The 25,535-nt window shown below is 40.9% G+C and overlaps 1 protein-coding gene across 1 annotated transcript in view; it reads right to left on the bottom strand.

Annotated features, from left to right (window-relative positions):
* The window catches only part of DMGDH (dimethylglycine dehydrogenase), a 66,209-nt gene that overhangs the window by 8,020 nt on the left and 32,654 nt on the right, over positions 1–25,535 (bottom strand). Inside the window, exons 10-15 of the mRNA XM_032335885.1 lie at positions 24,687–24,852; positions 24,074–24,204; positions 22,596–22,813; positions 20,534–20,691; positions 17,716–17,775; positions 797–931 (exon numbers count right to left, since the gene is read on the bottom strand). Of these exons, the coding sequence (XP_032191776.1) occupies positions 797–931; positions 17,716–17,775; positions 20,534–20,691; positions 22,596–22,813; positions 24,074–24,204; positions 24,687–24,852 (868 nt within the window). The remainder of the gene's footprint in view (positions 1–796; positions 932–17,715; positions 17,776–20,533; positions 20,692–22,595; positions 22,814–24,073; positions 24,205–24,686; positions 24,853–25,535) is intronic.

Genomic DNA, 25,535 nt, shown 5'->3' with positions numbered 1-25,535 from the left:
GATGAGCCTCAATGACCAAGTGCTCATCCCCTGGTCTAAGGGGAGAGTACCCCGCCTGCCTGACCACCCCAGCCAAAACACAGCAAAATCATAAAACAAACGTGGCCTTACAAAGAGTTGCAAAAAGTCAAAGATATCAAGTTCTACTGGAAAATTATCTGGTCTTACTGAATACCAACGGACAGAATAAAATAACATTCCCAAACAGGAAGGCACATTTACTCTTTCTGAAGAGCTAACTGGTTCCTACCTTTCACTTCACTTTCTAAGGCTCTACCCTCTGTTGTCATGGAGATTTTCATTTGGCACTTTTTTTTCCCCTGCAAATGTGCTAAGGTTAGAATTACTTCCTTCTCCAAGACCCCAGAGAAGCTAATCCAGAATGCCAACATTTTTTTTAAATAAAATCCATCTCTTGCATTCACAGATATGGACTTGGGGAGCAAGTAGATCATCGGAGCCTCTCAATTATACCTTCCTCCTTGTCTGTTGTATTTTAAGTGCTTTGTTTTATTTTCTTTAATCAAAGCAGAGAGAAGTTGATGTTTTTGAAAATGAGCCTTTTGTTTTTCTTTCAGTTAACCGACTTCTATTTCTTGAATGTCAGCTCAGAAATCAAAGTGTGTTACCCAACCAATAGATAAATAAATAGCAACCCCCCCCCAAAAAAACACACACACACAAAAACCCCACAAAAAACAACAACAAAAAAGTAACAGAACTCTAAAAGGAAACAGAGGCAAGGAGGGTTTCTGGTGTGAAAAACTGCAGTGGCCCCTGGCCACTCAGCACTCACCTTGCCATCATACCAGATGCTTTCATTTCCCTCCGGATCAACATCGTCCGTTGCCAAGGTGAGGCAGACCAGTCTCCGTTTCAGCCCCTTGGCTTTAATCTGTTTCAGTGCTTGCTTTCCTATGAAGTCTGCTGGCTGCAGGAATCCAAGATAATGATGATGAATGAGTGCTCAGACACTGTGACAAGGTTAGAGATGCAAGCATTTAAATTTGCCTTTGCGATTTTCTCGCCAATTACACATCAAATAAAAATACAGATTGGATCAAACGTCTAGACAAATATTTCTTAGTCGTCAAATGACAGTATCAGCCACATTCGCCTTCAGAATAGGTTAGACTTAAGGGTAATCACTTGTGATAACAATTTTACCAGAACCACCTAGGCAGAAAAACATAAGGCATGATATGGCGATGGTGGATTATGAAGGCGACCCTTGGATCTAATGGCTCTGGACAGCATTACTGGATGGGAGTGAGCAAAGAACCACTCAATTTCTACCCACAGTAAGCCTTTTTCAAGAAGGAAATTCGTCCATAAGAGACACTTAATCTCACAAAACAAACTGAGGGTTGCCGGCAGGGAGAGGGGTTGGGAGAGGGTGGTTGGGTGATGGACATTGGGGAGGCTATGTGCTATGGTGAGTGCTGTGAAATGTGTAAGCCTGATGATTCACAGACCCCTGGGGCAGATAATACATTATATGTTAATAAAAATAATTTTAAAATAAATAAATAAATAAAAATTTAAAAATTAAGGAAAAAAAAAAGGAGGAAATTTGTGTTTTTGAAATGTGATGTCAAAACACCCCCGAATGTTTCACCTTTTTTTTTTTTCCTTCTTCAGAATAGCGGTCCAAGAAATGTGTCTACTGTTGCACTTCGCTCAGTTCATTCAAGAGTGTACTGATTGCCCTACTGTGTGTGAGACATCATGCTAGGCCCTGTGTGGGTTACAAAGTTACATGTGGACACTTTGATCAAAGAGCTTATTCTCTAACACTACACTTGTCAACCTTGCTTTTCCTCCTTCGAGCCAACACTTGATGGATGATGTTCCTATTCCGCACATGTTCCCCCTGGGCACACTCAGGGTTACTGCGAATGCAACACAAGTGAGAGTGACATTGCTCTAGGGATAACCTTGAGTCCATGCTTATGTGTTTAATAAAAAAAAAGCAGGCCTCCTGCAAACTTCAGGATTTCTACATTTATTAGTCATACACCTACAACAAACAGTTGAGTGAGGACTCCTCATGGAGACACTTTGCTAATGAAGGAGCAGTTCTACCTAACCAGCATGCCAGGGACATGGGGTAAGTGTGAGAAAGTAGTCAGAGGCCAAGAGCAGTCAGAGTGGAAGGAGGGAAGGCTGACCCCCCAGAGGGGCGTAGGCTAAGGCTTCTCCATAAGGAAGCCAAACAAGCCTCTCCGATCTTACCCGGGGAATGGGGGATCTGTGATGTACAAATCACATCTCTATGAAGGAGATTTAATTAGAGGTTACAATGTGAGGGGGAAAATTCTCAAGAGTTCTCCTGAAAGAAGAAAGGAAACAACTTTAATTTCCCCATTGGCGGAAGAAGAAAGGAAACAGTATCTCATGCCAAAAATGTCCTCTGTCACCAACATTTAGGGTTTACACAGCTCTTTCTGCACACAAAACATTTCGGGTTGGGCGCAGTAAGTACCCTTAACCGCTCAGTGAAAGGGTAGGAGGGGGCCTCACATACCCTCTGCCTGACACCTCCCTGTTCACTCTTCTATGGTTCAGACCTTCTAGGCAAAGCCCACAATGAAATATGATTTCTATAGATATTGCTACTTTAAATTGCTGACCTTCACAGGAAACTGAAAGTTTCCATTGACCGAGGTTAAAATTATTGCAAAATCAAAGTCCGATGACCTCCCCCAGGGTAATTCAGATGGCGAGAACCAACTATAAGGTTGAATGAAGCCAGATAAAAATTCAAAGAGAGCTGGATGTGATGTATTTAAGACAGGACTTCTGGGGAAAAAAACAAAACCACCAACCCACAGAAAAAGCCTGATTCATTTGAATTCATATCTAAGAAAAATTCATGATAACAGAGGTAACGAACTATAACAGCATTCCAACAGATCTCAAAGGTCAACTGGCTTCAAGCTTATGGTCCATGCTTGCCAACTTAAGTCCCTTAGTCTGTAGCCAAATTAACTACTTTCTTGAGATCTGAAGACCACTGGCCTTGAGAGGGGAAGGACCAAACTTCTCCAGAAGATAAGGCCTGACCACATCCATCAACAGCTGCCACTGAGGCCAACAAGTCTGTTTGGGGTCATGTCAATGTACAACTAACCTCCTGGGTACCAGCTTCCCATGCGGGTAGCCACTCACCCCCATCTACATTCCCCCTTTAAACCCTCAGCCTTCCCCTAGACAGGGAAGATGATCTTTGGGATATTAGTCCGCCATCTTCTCAGGTTGCCAGCTTCCTGAATAAAGCAGGCACCTTCCTTTCCCACCACCTCTTCTCTCTCCAGTGTTGACTTTCCAGTGGCAAGCAGCCAGCTGAGTTCGGAACCAGTTCTAATAACAAAACCAAAATGCATTATAGTAAAAACGCTTCTAAATACGGAAAGAACTTCAAGAATAACAAATTTTTGCTATCTTTTTAAAAGACAACTTGCTATTGTGGATAAATGGTGACAAGTGGAGCTCTTTAGAATTCTTTTCTACCTAGGAATCAATGAAAAATGAAAAAAAAAAATTCTTACTCTTTGTGTGGAAAAGCATTTTACAACAATACTGAGTGGCCAGCAGGCTAGTTTCTGTGATTTGTGGAGTTCCAGGAGATCCTAAGTAGTTTCCTTATCTCCTGTAATGGAATCTGGATCTTTCCTGTTATAGAGTCATTCAGATCTTGAAGGTTTTAGGTCTTCCTGAGTCCCTATTAGAGAATTTTCTTTCAGTTATTTACTCAACTGTTGTTATATCCCTGCTGTATTCAGAAACTTGTTAGGCAGGAGGCATTGAGAGATAAATAGACTATGTTCTTATGCATAAGCTTCTAGGAGGCCCCTAAGGAGATGTGACTCCTTCCCTCCACATCACAACGTGCCCAGTCCTAAACCACTTAGGCCAATGTCTGCTACACCTGTGTCAAAAGTTGGCCACAACCAAAGCTTTCAGAAATGGGTCCCTTCATGGGGCACCGGATGGCACAGTTGGTTGAGTGTCCAACTCTTGACTTTGGCTCGGGTCATGATCTTGGGGTCATGAGATCAAACACCATGTTGGATTCCATGCTCTTCTCAGAGTCAGTCTGGGATTCTCTTTCTCTCTCCCTCTCTCTTTGCCCCTCCCCTCACCATACATGCACACTTGCTCGCTTGCTCTCTAATAAATAAACACATCTTAAAAAAAAAAAAAATAGATTCCTCCAGAGGAACAAGCTTGACCACAATGACATCATCAAATTCCCCCTGCCCATGAGTTAGCCGTGAAGAAAACAGAAGACAACACACTTGTGTTCACTGAAGATGTCTAGAACAACAAGCGCCAGATTAAACAGGCTGTGAAGAAGTTCTAGGTCACTGATGTGACCAAGGTCAACATCTTGATCAGGTCTGATGGAGAAAAGAAGGCATATGTTCAACTGGCTCCTGACTATGATGCTTTGGATGTTGCCAACAAAATTGGGATCATCTAAACTGAGTCCAGCTAGCTAAATCTAAGTTTTTTCACCTTATTAAAAAAAAAGAAAGAAAGAAAAGAAATGGGTCCCTTTGGGATGCTAGACAAGAGCTACCTGGGCATGTGCGGTGGAGTGAGAGGAACCAGATATGCTAGAAGGGAGAGACAGCTAACTCCACCTTTGCCAAAAGCACAATTTAACCCAAGTCTAAGGTCAGTGAATCACAAGAAATAGGGAAAGTCGGGGAGGACCTCAGAGAACTTCCTTTAGAAGAGAAAAATTAATAAATTCAGGGAAAATAAATATTAAGTACTATTTACAATCTATTAGGTACCTGCTGTGTGCCAGACATTCTGCTGAGGGAATGATGTTCACTGCACAGTACTTTTATACTACGAAAGAAGATTTGAAAACATTCTGAAGGTGACTATTGATGAAATCTGACATCTAGCTCTGCATATCCCTGAATTAGAAAGTCATCTGGTCAGCAATATTGCCCTCAGACATGAACAAAAACACACTTTAAATCTAATTAAAAGTAAGGAACACATAAAACATCCCAGCTGCCCCTGGAGACCATTCTCCCTTCCCAAGCTAACCTTGCACCTGATCTGGAAAGACTTGAAGTGGGGCAATGCCATTTCATTCTCCTTTACTTGGTTTTTCTTCCAAGACTGTAGATTTTACTCTATTACATAGCTTTTAATTATGAACAAGAGAAAAAAATATGTCTGAAGTTAAGTGCTGTGATTAAAATTGGTGCTATCAGGACGACCTGGGAACGGAAATATATTTAATGAGTCACTGTCAAATTAACTGTATAAATAGCTGTTAATATATTTGAGAAACATACATTTCTGGGGCACTGAGACTATAGCTCAAAAATAGTCTTGGCTCAGGATTTTTAATTTATTGATTTTATAAAAGCAGTAAGAGCCACTAAAATAGCCATCTGTAATATATTCTACATATAATATCCACAAAGATGATAAATTAAGATTTTACATGAAATATAATTACTCAGCTTATTGGCTCTATTAAAAGCACTCATGGGGCACCTGGGTGACTCAGTTGGTTGAGTCTCCAACTCTTGGCTTCAGCTCAGGTCGTGATCTCGGCGTTGTGGGGTTGAGCCCCGTGTTGGGCTCCCTGCTCATTGTGGGGGTCTGCTTGGGATTCTCCCTCTCTCTCTGCCCCTCCTCTTCCCCTCCCTCCCTCTCCCTCGCTCTTTAAATAAACAGAGAAATCTTGAGGGGAAAAAGGTACTCCTATTACCCCAAAGCACATGGAAATGAAACAAATTAAACCAGTATATTTGTGGTTGCGATTCTTAGGCCCATGAAAAGTTTCCCATGAATTTAACAGGAGTAGTGGTAAGAAGGTTCTGATATGGAGAGTCATTTAGTGGGTTTTCACAGACCAGGAAAACCTAGTTCAGAACCTTTTCTATACCATATATTTGGAATCAAAACCTACCAGAAAATTCAAGGAAATTATCAGTTTCATTTAATGTCCAAAATCCTTTTAACCTAAATACCATAAGTTTCCAAAGAATAAATAAGACAATCAATGGAACATTCTGGATCCCAACATGGCTTCCCTTAGAAACCGGGTATAGCACGAGTGGGAGAATCACGCTCCTGTGCTGACAGACAGGTATGGGGAGAGCTTGTTCCTGTAATACTTTACTGAAACATTTCTTATTTTTCATTTTTTCCTAAGATTTATTTTAGAGAGAGAGTGAGCGTGTGGGGTGGGGGTAGCGGCAGGGGAAGAGTGAAGATAGAATTTCAAGCAGACTCCCCACTGAGTGCAGAGCCTGACACGGGGCTCTGATCTAACAACCATGAGATCATGATCTGAGCCCATATCAAGAGTCAGATGCTTAACTGACCGAGCCAACCAGGCACCCTAAAACATTTCTTATTTTAAATGGGTTTCAGGGCTCATCATTTAAAAACAGGCCTGATAGGAAAGCTTCTGTAAAGCATGTGGCCATTACTAAGCTGCAATCTATGTAAATCTTAACTTTTTTTAGTCAGGTGATGAACAACAGGTACATCCATGTTTATCCCACACTCACACTGATAAAGCCATACATGGGTTCATTCATTTAGGGTGTGAATCAAGTGACCCATCACCCCATCAAGATACAGCAAACTATCATTCATTTCATCTTTACGTCATTAGAATCACAGCTTTTAAGCAGGCAGGAAGCTCAACGGTCTTGCCTGGGGTGATGAAGTGAGTTTAGCACCAAACCTGGAACCCAGGCTTCTCAACTCTCCATTCCTTTTCCACTATGCAGAGCTTAGTTACATTTCACATATGTTCATAATGACCACAATTTCAATATCTCTTTATTAGCAAAATGTTAGATTATTAGCATAGCAACTTACTTCTGTTATCGTTGGCTGGAAAACAATACTCCCACCTACAGAGTGTTCATTCTCTGTTCTCGGCAATGTACAAGGAACAATTCATCTCCATTTTCTAACCAAAATTACTCAGCAGTTAAGCATTCTTTTTATTTCTTTTTAAAGATTTTATTTATTTGACAGACAGAGGTCACAAGTAGGCAGAGAGAGAGGAGGAAGCAGGCTCCCTGCTGAGCAGAGAGCCCAATGTGGTGCTCAATCCCAGGACCCTGGGATCATGACCTGAGCCAAAGGCAGAGGCTTTAACCCACTGAGCCACTCAGGCACCCTTAAGCATTCTTTTTTTTTTTTTTTTTAAAGTCCTTAATGTAACTAGAAAAGCGACCCTCTTAACTAAAAGCATGTGACTCTTAATCTTGGGGTCATGGGTTCCAGCCCCACACTGGGTTTAGAGCTTACTTATAAAAATTTTTTTAAAAATAAATAAATAAACATGGACTAGGGAAGGAAAGCAGTGAGAACAAAGTGAAATAAAAATTGAGCATTGGGCACCTAGGTGGCTTAGTGGGTTAAGCCTCTGCCTTGGGCTCAGGTCATGATCTCAGGGTCCTGGGATCAAGTCCCACATCCCACTCTCTGCTCAGCAGGGAGCCTGCTTCCCTCTCTCTCTCTCTCTGTCTCTCTGTCTGCCTTTCTGCTTACTTGTGATCTCTGTCAAATAAATAAATAAAAGGTTTTTTTAAAAATTGAGCATTAACTATATCTATAATATATTAACATTTAAAACCAAAAAAATAAAATATAATCAAAGCAAACACAAAAACATTAGTAAGTGATAAAACTAAATATTAGTTATTACTGATCATTTTTATACTCCAACTTTCTAGATTTATAATATTTCTCTTAATTTTGTGATATATATAAATAGGTTATGTAAGGAAATAATTGGGATACTTTTATGTACCGTGAACTGGATTCCACATTTTAAATTAATTATAAAATTCAGTGAGAAAAGATGAAACTGTTTTCTTTGGCATTATGGGTCGAATAAGATACCCTGCTCATTAAAACACCAAATCCCAGAAATATTACAAACATTTAATAAAACAAGTTATTGGGGACTCAGATGTTTATTATATTATTTTCTACTACTTTATGCATATTTTGATATACAATTATAATGATGTTTTAGCAACATATAGTAATTCAAAGCAATTTAAAAAAAAGAAAAGAAAGGAATGCCCTCAACCTGATAAAGAGCATCTATAAAAAACCTATAGCTAACATCATACTTAATAATTAAGGACTCGGGGCGCCTGGGTGGCTCAGTGGGTTAAAGCCTCTGCCTTCAGCTCAGGTCATGATCCCAGGGTCTTGGGATCGAGCCCTACATCGGCTCTCTGCTTGGCAGGGAGCCTGTTTCTCTTCCTCTCTCTCTGCCTGCCTCTCTGCCTACTTGTGATCTCTCTGTCAAATAAATAAATAAATAATCTTTAACAAACAAACAAAAAATAATGAAAGACTCAAGCCTTTCTACCAAAGATCAGGAACAAGTAACAATTCTATTTAACAGTTCAAGTTCAACCAGCAGAAGTACTAGTCAGTGAGATAACACAAGAAATAAAAAGGGCATCTAAATTAGCAAAGACAAAGAAAAACTATTTGTACACAACATGACTGTCCATGTAGAAAATATAATGGGATCAGGCGCCTGGGTGGCTCAGTGGGTTAAGCCACTGCCTTTGGCTCAGGTCATAATCTCAGGGTCCTGGGATCGAGCCCCACATCAGGCTCTCTGCTCAGCAAGGAGCCTGCTTTCCCCCCTGCTTTCCCCCCTTTCTCTGCCTGCCTCTCTGCCGAACAAATAAATAAATCTCTCTGTCAAACAAATAAATAAAATCTTTAAAAATATATATATAATGGGATCTACAAAAAATACAAAGAAGTACTAGAACCACTATCGAGTTTAGTGAAGTTGCAAAGTACAAGATCAATATACAAAATCCAACTGTTTTCTTTATACTCGCAGTAAGTTGAAAATTAAAATTACCATATAAAGAGTTACCAATATGAAATACTTAAGGATCAACCTATAAAAAGACATGCAACATCTGTAAACTACAAAATATTTTTGAAATTAAAAATTACTGAAGTAAATGGAGAGAGAGATCTTGTTCACGAGTTGAAAGACTTGAATTGACCTACAGATGCAATGCAATTCCAGGATTTTTTTTTTATAAACTGACAAGCTGATTCTAAAATTCGTGGAAATTCAAAGGATCTCAAATAACAAAAACAACCTAAAAAGAACACAATTACAAGGCTACCAAAACCTGATTCCAGCTACAGTAATCAATACAATACGTTGCTGGAAACAAGAACAACCTATAATCTAATGAAAGAGTCCAGAAATAGTCCTCAACACATAGGGACAACTTTATATTTAACAACTTTATATTTGTGCCAAGTGAAAGAAGAAATTGTGCTGTATGCACACACTGGAAACCTACTTAGTATTAAAAGGAAGGAATTATTCATACATAAAATACCACAGATGAGTCTCAAACCAATTGTGCCGAGTGAAAGAAAGAAAGAAGGAAGGAAGGAAGTATATATTGTAGAATTCCATTTATATAAGACTCTAGAAAATGCGGGATGCCTGGGTGGCGCAGTTGGTTAAGCCACTGCCTTCGGCTCAGGTCATGATCCCAGAGTCCTGGGATTGAGTCCTGCATCAGGCTCCTTGCCGAGCAAGGAGCCTGCTTCCCTCTCCTCCTTTGCCTGTCTGCCACTCTGCCTGTTTGTGTGCTTTCTCTCTCTCTGACAAATAAATAAATAAATAAAACTTTAAAAAAAAAAAAAAAAAAAAAAGAAGACTCTAGAAAATGCAAAGTGGTGTGTTGTGACAAAAAGTTCCTTGGGGAGTAGGTGGGGTGTAGGGAGGGTTAGGAGGGAGGGACTGCAAAAAGGCCTGAACCAACTTCTGGGGATGAAGGATGGGTTCACCCACCCTCATCATGGTCAGGGTTTCACACGTGTGTGTACCTGTATTAAAACTTAGCAAATGGTGCACTTTCAATACATCCATTTATTGCACTTTTAGTTAAGCTGTTAAAGTAAAAAAATAATTGAAATAGAATAAAAGCAACCTAAAGAATTACTTCAATTTATTCCTAGAGGTGGGTTTCCATAGACTTGCAGATTTTAAAGCAGGCAGCTGAACAGCGCATTTAAGCTTTTAGGATGGAAACAGAATATTATTTCCTACCAGAAGTTGGATGTATATGAGGATGCTGATTCAATGGCTGTTTGCTTAATATACTCTGACATGTTTCATGAATGATAAACTCCCTCTCAGCCTAGGTTTTACTTCCTTTTTTTCTTTCCTTTGGTTTTTCCTTTATCATTTAGCTATGGAAATGGGTAGGAGAATAAGGATGGCTTAATTGAAATGTCACAATTCATATGAATACTGTACGGGGGTCTTCAACTACTCTTCTAGGTGGTACTTCATAGGTTTTTAGACTTATAAGGGAGCCGTCATTTTACAGACTAGCAGTCTCAGGAGCAAAATGAAATTAAGTGGCTTTCTCAAGGCCACACAGCTAGAATTTGGTGACTTTTTAAAAAAACATTCATTTAGGGGCACCTGGGTGGCTCAGTGGGTTAAGCCTCTGCCTTCAGCTCAGGTCATGATCTCAGGGACCTGGGATCCAAGCCCCACATCAGGCTCTCTGCTTGGCAGGGAGCCTGCCTCCTCCCTCTCTCTCTCTCCCTGCCTTTCTGCCTACTGTAATCTCTGCCTGTCAAATAAATAAATAAAATCTTTAAACAACAACAACAACAACAAAAAATTCATTTACTGCCCAATTAAAAAAACAAAACAAAACAAAACCACACATGCACAAGAAAAGAGAGCTAAATAGATTTGGGGCAGAATATGTGTGTGTGTGTGTGTGTGTGTGTGTGTGTGTGTGTGTGTGTATTTTTTTTTGACAGAGAGAGAGAGATCACAAGTATGCAGAGACAGGCAGTGGAGGGCGGCGGGGAAGCAGGCTCCCTGCTGAGCAGAAAGTCTGATGTGGGGCTTGATCCCAGGACCCTGAGATCATGACCTGAGCTGAAGGCAGAGGCTTAACCCACTGAGCCACCCAGGTGCCCCAGGGGCAGAATATATCACCCGCACCCTAGCCAGAGTAGGTCACAGACTGACTAACTTCCAATTCGCTACAGATTCTATAGCCCCTTCCTCACCAATCCACTTGTCTTTCTGTTCTCCTTCTTATTGACAGAGCACAGCAGGCATAAGGCTAAAGAGCTAAGAGAGTGCTTGTCAATCTTTGTTGTGTAATAAAACCAAGAAACCCAGACCCTACCCCCAGAGTTAATCCAACTCGTTTGGGGTAGGTCAGTGTTCTCAACCTTGAGTGGGCATCAGAACCACTTGGAGGGCTTCTCAAAACAGGTGATTGGGTCCCAACCCCAGAGTTTCTGATTTGGGGATGGTACTCAAGAACCTGCATTTCTAACCAATGCCTAGGTAACACGGGTGCTGCCAGTCTGTGAACCACACTTGAGAACCACTGAAGGTAGAGCCATTTTTAAGAAGTTCTCCTTGATGGTAATATACAGCCCTTTGAAAAGCATCAGTCTAACACAATCACTCTCAACCTTCTTTAAAATCACCTGGGGAATTAAAAACACAACCCAATAAAAAACACTGAAGCTTGAATCATTACCTCAAGAGACTTTTAAATTGATCTGGGTTGCAGCATGAAGCTCATATTTTTTAAGCATTATATGACTAAAAAGACATATACCAAATGATTCTAATGTACAGCCAAGATGGAGAGTCCCTGAAAATTTTCTGCCTGTTACTATGATACCTAAAAATTCCCCAAGGGGCACCTGGGTGGCTCAGTTGTTGAAGCCACTGCCTTTGGCTCAGGTCATGATCCCGGAGTCTGGGTATCAAGTCTCACATCGGGCTTCCCCTGCTCTGCAGGGAGCCTGCTTCTCCCTCTCCCTCTGCCTGCCACTCCCCCTGCTTGTGCTCTCTGTCAAATAAGTAAAATCTTTAAAAAACAAACAAAAACAAAAACAAGCAAAAAATTTCCCTAGAGGTACGTACTTAATATCATGCATGAGACATCCCTTTCTAACTTGTTTGTGAACAATGATTTATTTTCACTTTGATGTTTTAATAATGTTAACACTTATTGAATAGATAGAATGTAGTAAGCCTGGTGATGCTTTGCCTCTTTTTGTTTTGTTTACTAGTTATGCTTTAAATAATTTTTTTCCTCAAAGAGAAACCCTGAATTTTCTATGAACACTGTCTTCTATCTTGTGGTTATTGATGGAGGAAAAGATTCAAAGATTCATAGGTTCAAACCTATGAACCTATGAAAAGATTCATAGGTTCAAAGCCAATGTCCAGGAAAGAATTCTTGAGACGTCTTTGGTGCAAAAAGGTGGTTTTTTGAAAGCACAGGGACAGGACCCATGGGCAGAAAGAGTGCACTGGGGTCATGAGGAGTGGCCCATTACTTACTTTCAAGCTGGGAGGGGGTTAGGGATAGCCTAAGTCTCTAAGGGATTTTGGAAGCAAGGTTTCCAGGACCTTGAAGAGGCAAGCTATTGTTGGGAAAAGGTCATTTATCACTGTTTAGTAAAAAGTCAGTCATGAGGGGTCCCGGGTGGCTCTGTGTGTTAGGCGTCTGCCTTTCCCTCAGGTCATGATCCCGGGGTCCTGGGATTGAGTCCTGAATCAAGCTCCTTGTTCATCTGGGAGCCTGCTTCTCCTTCTGTCTCTACCTGCCACTCCCCCTCCTTGTGCTCTTCTCTCTCTGTCAAATGAATAAATCAAATCTAAAAAAACAAAAAACAGGTGGGGGAGGGAGAAAAAAATTAAAAAACAAAAAACAAAAACCCTCAGTCATAAGACTCTTCAGATGTGTATCAGTGGGTCATATGCTTGGGGATGACTGCCAACATGTATCTTGGTGGGTAGAGATAAAGGAAGTTTCCAAAGGAATTTTTATGTTAAAGTAGACTTACAGGGTCCTGAAGGAGGCTAAGATTGCCCTTTTGCCCTTAGCAAAAAATTAACTTTGAGGCAGCTGTGTCCCTAGAGAGAGGTCACTCTGCCTGTTTCAAGCACTTGTCAATGGGTCATGGGTGGTAAGGAAATTTAATAGTATTTCTTTTGCCTTTGTTTCCCACATCAGTTATCATCACTTTATTCCATTTCTACTGGTTAGAAGCCTATGATACGGTAAACGAGAAAAAGAAAGAAATTGGGGGTGGAGGAGATCTTTAAAAAATTCTAATCTTAAACGTGATATTTGTACTTCAGTCTCTGAATCTTGCCTGGGGTTCTCTCTAAATGAACAAAGATTCAGCACTTCCAAGAGGAAAATTCCAATACTACATATGATTCCATCCTAAGGCAGATGATTTTTGCTCATGGTTAATGCACTTTATTCCTAATTAAAAAAAAAAAAAAACCACAAGAAAACAGAACCACTAATTTTTCCCAAGAAGTAGCTTCATTTGGAATTATAATACCAATAATAACGATGAGATAAGTTGTTTCAGGTAAAGGGATTTTAGTTGAGGAGATTTCAAAGTATCTATTTAATTCTTGCCTGTATCACCACCCAGGTGAACGGCTCCTTTTCAGGCTCTACGCTCACTGTCCACAAGATGGCACTGTTGCGTACCGCTACACGCCTTTGCTGGAGCCCAAAGATGGTTTCAGAATATTAACAATGCGTCCTACAGCTTTAGTTCCTGAAATACCATTTATTTCAAGCCTTGTGAGATCGGAGAGCCATCAGGAGTTAGGTCCTCAACCGTTAGACCTGCAGCCTCGCCAACTGTTAATAAATCGTACTTACTCATTGTTGACCAGGAAGGAGTGTGCTGTGGGCTTGGCTGTGCAGGTAACACAACCCCACACCACTGGAAGGCTAGGGCCCAAACCACTCTCAAGAGTAAGGCTGGCAAGTACCATGCACTATCTTCCTTTGCCATCTAAGATTGCACAACACTCCATTTTTCTTTTCCTTACTCTCCTACCGGTTTTGACAAGAACACAGTTCTCTCTTAAGTGGCCTGGCAATGGCCCATTCCCTCGGCCACCTGTTTTCCTTCTGAGTGTGGTTAAAGGGGCTACTCTGATCCTACCATACAAAATCAGTTACAACAAACACACGATTGTGGGAGGCATCAATCAATAAAATGTAGAGCATGCAGATTTTAGGATGATGTTGCCAGAAAAACATGGTTGGGCAATTATTCAAGGCTGATTGGCCCATGATGCGAAGGGACCTTGCTGGGGAAAGTGGTGGGTGAGAAAGCCTCACAGTGGGATCAGAGGTCACCTCACCTCTCTGTGCTTCTGTTTCCTCTCCCTCAAACCAGGTGGTACGCAGCCATCTCCCTGGGCCCTCCTAGCTCCCACAGCCTGCATCCTATGGTAATTTTCTTCCTATTATGGCTTATCAATTGTTGTGTAAATACCTAAGAGCCAAGCAAGGAACTCTACATGTTTGCTTCAAAGGGAAAGAAAAAGAGGTGCCTGGGTGACTCAGTCCATTAGGCGTCTGCCTTTGGCTCAGGTCTTGATCCTAGAGTCCTGGGACCAAATCCCAAGTCAGGCTCCCAACTCAGTGGGGAGTCTGTTTCTCCCTCTCTCTCTCTCTCTTCTGCTCTCTCTCTCTCACTCACTCTATCAAATAAATAAATAGCTTTTAAAAAAAGGGTTTTAGGGGTGCCTGGGTGGCTTAATGGGTTAAGCCTCTGCCTTTGGCTCAGGTCATGATCTCAAGGTCCTGGGATTGAACCCCTCATCAGGCTCCCTGCTTAGCCAGGAGACTGCTTCCCCCTCTCTCTCTGCCTGCCTCTCTACCTACTTGTGATCTCTATCAAATAAATAAATAAAATCTTCTAAATAAAAATTTTAAAAAGGGTTTTAAACAATTATAAAATGCTGCTAAATTTTGTTTTTATTGGTATATTATGGAAATATCAACATTCCTCTGTCTCAGCTACTGCTTCAGTTTTCATAGACCACCAAGTTTCCAAAGCAATTTGAATGGACATTATATATTCTTTATAATGTAGTATGAAGCCAGATTGGTAACATTTTTTAATTTACTTTCACATTTTTGTTTTTAGGCACAGAACATGAATTATGAAATTACAGTTTCGCTTACAATGTTAGTTTTCCAGAAACCTGCTTCATCTTAATGATTGCTGCAAAACAAAGATGAAGTTGTTGTGAAACCACCATATTGGATCTGGGCAACATGGATTCAAAGTAGTCATCAGTCCTGAAAATAGGTTAGCGTCGCTGAGACATCCACTCACTACCAGAGTCCACAAAACTGAAAGAGACTAGCTCAGTTAGGTCCAGGTCCTTGGGCTCCGTGGACCTGCACCCACTGAAAGCCTTAACAATGAACTCTGTGACACCAAAATGCGAAACCACAATTCAGAAATCATAAAAAGCATACCATAAACCAAAATCATTCTCTGTTAAACAGCTTAGTTGTGAGCTGGGCTTTGGTTATTGAAACAATTTAAAGGAACTAATAAATATACAATCCACACCTGCTTATAACCATAAAGGGGGTTTCAAAGACCCAATTTCAACACGAAGAGCTCATTTATCTGTGCCTTCTCCCCAAACAATAATACCCAAACACTGTGAAGCAAGAGGGTCAGTTATCTATTTACCTATCGGTGACCAACAATGGAACTTTAGTGCTTTCAAGAGTCAGGCCATTTTTATCCTTATTTTAAACCGCTAAACCAAGACTTCTGTTATCAGAAGGAGCAATCTGCTGCAAGGGTCCGCCCAAATTCCAAGCACCTGCTTTCTCTGGTCTGGAGGCAGATGGTACCTCATAAAAATAAAAGTCACAGGGAAAACGTACAGAAAGCTATTCCCTTTAAAACCCTTAAGGAGGTTCTCTTTCCTAAAATCTAATACTATAAATATACATGTTTATGTTAATATCTTAGCTTAGAAATTGGGAACTTGAGGCAGGGGCATTAAAAAAAGTTTCCTTAGCCTGATTCATATGCATGTGTTCACATAGTTCCGTAGAATGGGAAAATGGCCTTTACGTTAGCTTATTAGCACCTCAACAGGACGGTTTATTTCTGGAATTTTAACAAGTATCCTACACACCCGCAGCTGTTGTCCTCTCCTTCAATATTTGCACTAACTGCATCGCTGTTAAGTTCTTTTCCAGTAACTAAGCCACTACTCCGTGGGTGTCTGAGTCGGCTGGGGCTGCTATAACCAAGTATGACAAATGCGGCGTCTTTAACTACAGGGAGTTATTTCTCACTGTTCTGGAGGCTAGGAAGTCAAAGATGGAGGCAGTTCAGCTCCCCTGTGAGTGTTCTCTTTCTGGTTTGCAGACAGCTGCCTTCTCGCCATGTCCTCACAATGTAGACGGAAAGCGAGCTCTGGTATCTTCTCATGAGAACCCTCATTCCATTGTGGAGACCCCACTCTCATGATCTCACCAGCACCTGATTACCTCCCAAAGGTCCCACCTCCAGACACAGTCACATGGGGATTAGGACTTCTTCGCATGAATTTCGGAGGGACACAACCATTCAGTTTGTAACAAAGGGATCACTTCCTTTATTAGCTTTGGACTTGTGTAGATGATCTAGGCGGTAATAAATCTGCTTTTCCACAATAATTATGTAAGATGGTGCTTCTCAAACCAGAATCAAACCAGAATCCCCTGCAGGGAATCAAAACACGGGTTTCTTGGCCTGATCCCCAAAGATTCTGACATAGCAGGTCTGGGGTGAGATCAGAGAATCTGTATTTCCCACAAGCTCCCAGGTGATGCTGATGTTCTGTCTGAGGCCCACACTTAGAAAACTACTAATGTAAGGGTGCTTGGGTGGCTCAGTCCTTAAACGTCTGCCTTCTGCTCTGGTCATGAACCCAGGGTCCTGGCATCAAGCCTCACCTCCTCGGGCTCCTGCTCAGCGGGGAGCCGGCTTCTCCCTCTGCCCTCCCCCTGCTTGTATTCTGTCTCTCTGTCAGATCAATAAATAAAATCTTAAAAAAAAAAATACTAATGTAGGGATTCCCACCAGATCGTTAATATCAGTTATCATACTTGTATTGGCTTCTCGATAAATACCCATTTTCCGCAGAACACATTTGAAATGTCGCACTTACATACAAAAGTGTCTAATAAGCAGATGGACAGATCTGCTGAGGGAGACTACTTTCTGCTGTGAGCACCCAGGGAGAGTGCATTAATGCTGTATGTTCGATGAGCTAACATGTGACTCCACAGATCATCGGGATTGACAAGAACGTCTCCTGACATCTTCTCCTTAGTAATTTTTATCCCAGGATTTAGAGTTGCTCTTTAAAGTTGCTGGATTCTGCTATCCTACATCTACAAGCACACTGTAATAGTTCGGACCGATCCGTAATTTTGACAAAAGCGTAATACAGGGGTGCCTGGGTGGCTCAGTGGGTTAAAACCTCTGCCTTCGGCTCAGGCCATGATCCCAGGATCCTAGGATCGAGCCCCGCATCGCATCGGGCTTTCTGCTCAGCAGGAAGCCTGCTTTCTCCTCTCTCTCCCTGCCTGCCTCTCTGCCCACTTGTGATTTCTGTCTGTCAAATAAATAAATTAAAATCTTTAAAAAAAAAAAAAGCGTAATACAAAGCCCTTGAGCAATGCTTAGTATTTATGCTCAAGCCATTTGTCCTATAACCACCCTTGCTTAAATTTTAAAGCATGGCTCTGTCACAGAACAGCCTCATAACTTTAAGATTTACTTCAAGAACACTTTGGAATGTAAACATACCTTGTTTAACTTTATAAAATATTCCAGTCCAGCTTCCAAGGGATTTGTATCACAGTTCATCTAAAAGAGAAGCACACATCTTTTTAAAAGATAATATTTTCAAGTAATCTCTACTCCCAACGTGGGGCTTGAACTCACAACCCTGAGATCCAGAGTCATGTGTTTTACCAACCGAGCCAGCCAGGTGCCCCTGGAAACATGAATTTTCAATCTTAGATGAGTGAAAATCATTTCAGTAATATCACCTTCGTATGTCAGGTTTTTTTCAGTGAAGAGAAACGCTTTTGGATTTGAACACAGATTCTGAAAGGAAAGTTATAGACTGGTCTTTAAAGTAATTTTTAATCTAAAGTTGAAATGTAGCTTGTCAGGAAATATTATCATTGGAATAGCATATTAGACCTTAAAATTCAGTTTGTTCCTGTGGCTCTTCTACTGATAATAAATATCTCAGGGATATCACAACATGCTGGTCCTCCCCAAAATAAGACACTAATATGTTTTTATATAATAGTTATATATAGTTAGGTCTTGAAAAGCTATTAGGTAATTTACTTATCTTGCAATCAGCCAGGAATCAGGACATGCGGAGGAGAAAGCAGATGGTAGGAAAATGGCTTCGAAAGAGTTCAAGAAAGAAAAAAGGAAACAAGGACTGAATATCTACCTTTTCATTTATGGTTGAATAACTGAATAATTACAATACAATACACTTTATTTTTTCAAAGGTTTTATGTATTTGAGAGAGAGTGAGTGAGAGAGAAAGAGAGAGCATGGAGGAAGGGGCAGAAGGTGAAGCAGACGGAGCAGAGAGCCCCTATGTGTGGCTCCATCCTGGGACTCCAGGATCATGACCTGAGCCTAAGGCAGACACTTAACCAAGTGAGCCACTGAGACATCCCTATAATACACTTTAAGTTGAAACTAAAGCCACTGTCTGAGACTAGACCTGAAGTTACTGGATTTTGTTCGTTTTCTTATTGTTCTCTTTTGCACTAAGAAAACTGGTCGAAACTCCATAAAAAGTAGCCAAACTTTTTAAACAAGACAACACTGCACTCATATAAACAATATGAGTAATATAAACTTGTTTTATATGATATAAAATTTGGTCTCTCATACATGCTAATCAATTTGAGCAACTCTAAACTTATTTTTCTGTCTGTTCAAAGTTTCAGAATTTCTCTAGAAAAAAATGAAAACAAAGCACAGAAGATTGCTGTGGTACCACCAGAGGGCGTACTGGCACTGCTGGGAAATCCGAGGGCTGAGGGAGGAAGAAACACTTGTCTCTGAGGGCTGGGGAAGAGCAAGGAGAGTGGAGAAATGCCTAATTCCAAAGATGGCATCTGCTGCTTCATTCCTTGAGGAATGTGGGGACAGAGCTGTCTCTGTCCCCTATGTCTCTCCCTGCAGCAACCTCATCGAAAGCCCCTGCTGTAGGCTGAGAATCCCCTAGTACAGTGCCTCTCCTGAAGGAAAGAAAGAAAGAAAGAAAGAAAGAAAAAAAAAAAAAAAAAGCAACTTGCCCCAAAGCCCTGGTTCTTTCAGTGGCTCCTGGAAGCTTCCTCTCCACCTCGAAGCCCACTTGCTTCTGCCCACAGTCTGGATGTCCCAAGGGCCCAGCTATGCCTTCAAACCTACCTTGTGCTCTAGTTAAATTCATCGTGTGCTAGGAACTTTATCTAATAACTCTGATAACTTTGTAGGATAAAGATAAGCTTCATTTTAGGGGTGTCTCGGTGGCTCAGTGGGTTAAGCGTCTGCCTTTGGCTCAGGTCATGATCTTGGGGGTCCTGGGATCAAGTCCCACACCAGGCTCCCTGCTCAGTGAGGAGTCTGCTTCTCACTCTTCCTCTGCCCCTCCTCATCCCCTGCTTGTGCTCTCTTTTTCTCTCTCAAGTAAATAAATAAAATCTTTTTTAAAAAAATAAGATAATCTTCATTTTACAGAGAAATAAACAGAGGCTCTGGAGGGTTAAGTCCACGTAGCTAATACGTGACGGAGGATAAATTCAAACCCAAGAGACTGCACTCTGAAGTATATCCTTTACTACTATCCTTTATGTAACTTGTCAAGGCCTCAAACTCAAGGAAACAACTTCTAAGGAGATATGAAAAAATTAAGGAGTCCAGAGATAGCCTACCATTGGAGATAAAACAGAACAGACTCCAAACCACAGTTGGGTTATTCTGTGTAATCAGAACTAAGTTGTTTACTGTTTCTCAGTGTGATTGTGTATAGAATAGGATCATTTAGATACCCCCCAACTCCAAACCCCTTGCCCAAGAATCAACACTAATAACTTCTTCAGGGAGAGTTGAGAAGGTAAAATAAATCATGCCCATGAAAACCCCACAGAAACCCTTAGTTCCTATTATCAACAGTGGAAGTAGATCACCAACTCTCTTCCTCAGAAACACACCTTTTGGTGTCATTTCCCCAAAAGGCACATAAGAAGAAAATGAAGGTGGGCAATGCAACAGAAGAAGAGGAAGAAAAGCACCCCTCAGGCACTGTGGGGGCAAGCAGGCCCCCTAGAGAAGCCGCAGCTCCACACGCAGTCAGAGATGGATGTTTAGGGCTCGCGGCCAAATGGGAGGAGGTAAAGCAGAATAAACAGTGTGTCATAATTCCACCAAACTTTCAGCTGGGAAATGAAGGAGAAAAACATCTTCCCTTAATTAAATAAAGTTATCTAGTAGCACATCGTTTCTGACATAACAGCCAGAGCCAGTGTTGATGCAATTAAAACTAGCCCTTACATCAAAGTCAGATACAATAAACAAAACTGTAACGAAGACCAGCATCTCAAACCTCTGACCCCCAGGCTCTGAAAGCCTTCTCCAGTCTTAAGACATTCATGGCGTATGTTCCGAAGTTATCGATTCCCTCCTCCTGGCCTGCGTTCATGATAACGTCATAAAGGGCTGCAGAGTCTTCTCGTCTGTGGTACAGCTCCCAACCCAGCTCACCTGAAACAAACCCACAAGTACCACACTCGAGTGAGGTCAATGATCACTCGGTCTGACGTGCATTAGCGAAAACACATAAATAAATGGAGTGTGTCCACTTATGTAATATAGATAGGCTGGAGTTTTAGAAGATCAGCTCACCACAAAGTTGCAACAAACTCCCCCCTGCAAAGGCAGATGCCATATCACAGATGCATTTATGCCCCAGCCTGTCTCCCAGATAGACAGAGATATCAAGGACCCCTCTTCTCATGACACAGAAAGCCGGTACTACAGGACTTAATCTGGACCCTTGACCTCAGCTTCATAATGTTAAGTGAGTAATTAGCACAGCAGAGTTTATCACGATAAAGGGTTTGAGGTTTAGAAACCTCAACCCCCAGGGTGTGTGGGTGGCTCAGTCGGTTAAAGCGGCCAACTGTTGATTTCAGCTCAGGTCATGATCTCCCGGTCCTGGGATTGAGCCCCAGGTCAGGGTCTGGGCTCAAGGGGGAGTGGGAGTCTGCTTGTGGATTCTCTCTCCTTCTCCCTCTGCCCCTCCCCCTGCTTCTGCTCTCTCATGCTCTCTCTCAAATGAACAAATAAATTTTTATTGAAAGAAAGAGAGAGAGGAAAAGGAAAGAAAGAAAGAAAGAAAGAAAGAAAGAAAGAAAGAAAGAAAGAAAGAAAGAAAGAAAGAAAAGGAAGGAACCTCAACCCCCAGCTCCTTGTCCCCAAATCACAAGGCTTTAAAATATAGGCAATCGACAATTATTCAAATGGTCTTCACTGTGAGAGAGCCATGAACCCTAATGCCCCCCACACTCCTCTTCTTCCCACGTGGTCCTTTCATTTACCATGAGAGCTGGGCAAAACCCAAAGGAAATGAAACCCAACCCAGTCAGTCGGTCTATTTTTTATTCTGCTTATGTTTTATGCTAGTCACTACTTTGCGAAGGTCAAGTGAAAGAAGGATGGGGAAAGTGGACCGTGGAAGCCCAGAGAAGAACTATAGATAGCCTTTACACTTCCTGTATGTTCTCCTTGTTCCCCGGTGTTGAGGGCTGATGCTAATGTGTTTTTCCAGGATACCACCGGAACATGAGTAACGTGTAACTGAATGAAGGCCTGGGCACCAAGTACTGTGTGGTAGAACAGGGAGAGCCAGAGGAAGTTGAAAGTGAGCCCACAGCACCAATGGGGAACCGAAGAGCAATCATTCATTTCTATTTCAAAGACACACTATGCACAAGGTTAGGTGCTATAAGAAGACTTCCCTAAAAGAGCCTTAATGGTAATACTTGAACAGAGGTACTTGATACATTTAAGGTCTCTGTAAGAGATTTTATCTATGGGAGACCATCTTTTTTTTTTTTTTTAAGATTTTTAGGGTTTATTTATTTGACAGAGAGCGAGCACAAGCAGGAGGAGAGGGAGAAGCAAACTCACTGCTGAGCAGGGAGCCCAATGTGGGGCTCTATCCCAGGACCCTGGGATCATGACCTGACCCAAAGGCAGGTGCTGAACCTACAGAGCCCCCCAGACGCCCCACAGGAGACCATCTTGAATGTTCCTAGAAAGAGTCAGGTGACCTGAATATGCTGTCAACCCTTCCAATGATTCTAACAGCTATCCTCTTCCAACTTTTTTATCTACCCTTCCAAATAATAAGATGTCATGGGATTGGAACAATGATTGGAAATCTGGGAAATGGCTCTTCCAGACTATAAGTGAACAGACTTATTATTTTAAGAGCTGGACAGGAGAAATCTTCCTCCACAGTCATACTGACAAAAGTCCGTGTGTGCGTGTCTGCCAGGGCATGTGTGTATGTGTATGCACAGGCATATGTTCATTTGTGCTCACTTCTTTTACATTTTAGAGGCCTCCTCTGAAATTTTAGAGAATTATTTTCCAATTCTTACCAGTATAAGATATCCTAACAGCAGTGACAGGAATGTTTGAAACCTTTAAAGACTTGGTTTGAAGAAACTTGAAAACATCGTCACTAAGATCTTCAGCGGTCAGTTTCTGAAGAACCTTTCTTGCATGGGGCCCTGCAACACCAAGGACCCCAAGCTCATCGGTTATGTTTTTAATTTCAACATCATATCCACCGTTGACAGCCTCTTCTTCAATCCATCTGCATTTGAGTCACAAACTTTGTGTTAAATCTTGCTTGAATAATGCATCTTGGTAACATATTAATTCTCTGAAGACATGTTCTGTGTCTAGAATTACCAGGAAGTCCCCAGAGTGTCATTTCGTATAACAACCTAATTTTTTAAGTTGAGGAAACTGAGTCCCAGAGATGTTAAGTGACTCTCTTTAAACTACCCACTTATAAACTTGGGGATAATTTTTCACAGTACAGAAGGAGCCTTCAATTTAAGTAAGTTCTGCCACATAATTCTTTTAAATAGTGACAGCTCTATTGCATTTAAACTAATGATTCAATCTTCAAAGATTAATTTGAACCCAAATTTTCTCTAATACCTATACACAGAAGGCCCATTTGTGCTGCTAAAGGTTAATAATGTGCCTGCCACCAGACACATAATTGCTTTGACGATCAGAAGGAAACAATAAAAACTCCAAAGACTGGTTTCAATTTCTAAGTCTTGATGAATTATTGGAACCCAGTTTTAGGGTTTGCTTATAATTTATTGAGAGTCCCTGGAGCTACATAAAATGATCATCTGGGTTTACACAAAGCTATGCTACTAAGATACATCTTGGGTTGGAGGGTATACTTTGCATCATTTTACAACCATAGCAAGAATCTCAGAGTAAGACATCTATTAAACAATAGCATTTGAAATATTTTTGGAATACTAAAGACTAAGGTTTGATAGTAGACTAAATCATAGACCAAAGACTCACGTGAAGGATTGACGTGGCAAGTCAATGATTTAAATCTAGCTGTGGGCCAGAGAGCAGCAAGCATGAAGAAGGAGGAAGATAACCCAGGGAAGCCGCTTACTGAAGTGGACTGAACACGGGCATCAGGATCCAAAGGAACTGGTTTACACAAGTTACTCTAAGTCAGAATTCAGTTTTCTCATATGAAAATGGGAATAATATAGACCCTGCAGATATATCTATTAAGAGGATTAACTGAGATAATGTCTAAAGAGAGTTTTGACACTTGATGATGTCTAATAATTAGGAGTTAATATTTTTAGAACCAGCAAACCCTATGAAAGGATTCCCTTTTGGGGGGAAGAGTAGGGACAGGGTCCCTCACTTTGAATAGTTTCCTATAAAAGACATGAAATTTATTTGAAACAAAAAGGTTTAAGAATTAAAGTTGTACTTTCAGCTACCGGTAAAAGAAAAGCTCACTGCAAGATTGAGTCAGTACACAATCCACATAAAATTTTCTTATTAGGTGCGTACTTACCGAAGATCATGAAGTTCAGATCCAGAACCAGTTATTAGTAAAAACTCCCCAGGAGTTTGGTGAGAAACAGTCAACTCAGCATATACTCGACCTTTTGGTGTCAACATGTGACTTATATTCGTAAAACCCACCTACACAGAAGAATTTAAAATTACCTCAGGATGCAAATGAAATCTTACATATCCTTTTAATATAACATGGAAATAAAAATGCAATTGTCAACAATGAGAAACATCTGAATCTTACCATTTATATCAATTGTGTGAACTATCTTTAAACCTAAACCCAAGATTAATTTTGAAGTTCTTAATTTCAATGATAATTATAACTATTTGTCATAAAAATTACACTGGAGTCAATTTTGCAATTCCCTGCTGACACAATTTAGCAAAGTCATAAGGTCCTTGGATGATAATTCATTCAACAAAATTTAAATTAGAAAATTAGCTAGAATATTCATGGTCGGTTGAAGAGCTCTAGCATTCATACAGAAATCATTAGGTGTTCTAAAATAACATACTAACTGGAAAAAAAAAAGAGAGAGAGAGAGAGAGAGAACAGAGAATTAAGCAGGCTAGAATCCTGACCCTCGAACCCATATAAGGTTATTTACCTTTGGGATGACATTTGCAAAGAGATGGTCCAACAATCGAACAGAGTCTTGGCCTTTGATGTTAAACTTGCCAAATGGTGACAGGTCAATAACCCCTACTTTTTGCATAACCTGTTTATACTCAAATCCCACAGGCTCAAACCAGTTTGTGCGGCGAAAACTGGGCCTGAAACACAATGTTTGTCATAAAACAACTGTCATTCATTTAAAAAAATACAGAATATTTACTAAATGTATTAATCTAGAAAATCCCCTTCAGGGAAAAAAGTACAACCTAACGTTCTGTTCCGTGAATCATACATATATGGTAGAAACTGATATTTTTAAAGGTACTCTTCTATTCCTTTGACCCATTTTGGAGTGAATGACGTAGTATTAATTAAGTAGAGATTATGATAGGGCATGCGGGCTCTCAGATCTGGAAGGAGGCACAGAAGTCTACCAGTCCTGTGGTTTTCGATCTTGGTTGCATATTAGAATCACCTGGGGAGCATGTAAAGAAAAATCACCTTTTTTTTTTGGATATAATTAAATCAGAATAGGAGGGGGTAGAGCTATAGTCTCCAGTGCTTCTCAAACACTGACACAACTACAAATCACTTAACACTTGTTAAAATGCAAATTCTAACGCAGCAGGTCTGGGGCAGGGTCATACACTCTGCATTCTTAGAGGTGATGCTCATGCTGTTGGTCCACACCCAGAATAAGGACTTGGTTCAACATCTTCATTTTTTAGAGAAAAGGCATAAGGTGATTTCCAAGGCTTTTGCCTTAGTAAATGACAGAGATTGTCTACTGACTGATGCAGGGTCCTTTCTACTTGACAGAGGTGACTTCTAATGTGGTATT

The sequence above is a fragment of the Mustela erminea genome, chromosome 3 (genome assembly GCF_009829155.1).
Source record: "Mustela erminea isolate mMusErm1 chromosome 3, mMusErm1.Pri, whole genome shotgun sequence".
NCBI lineage: Eukaryota > Metazoa > Chordata > Mammalia > Carnivora > Mustelidae > Mustela > Mustela erminea.
This window is presented reverse-complemented; position numbering and strand designations above follow the sequence as displayed.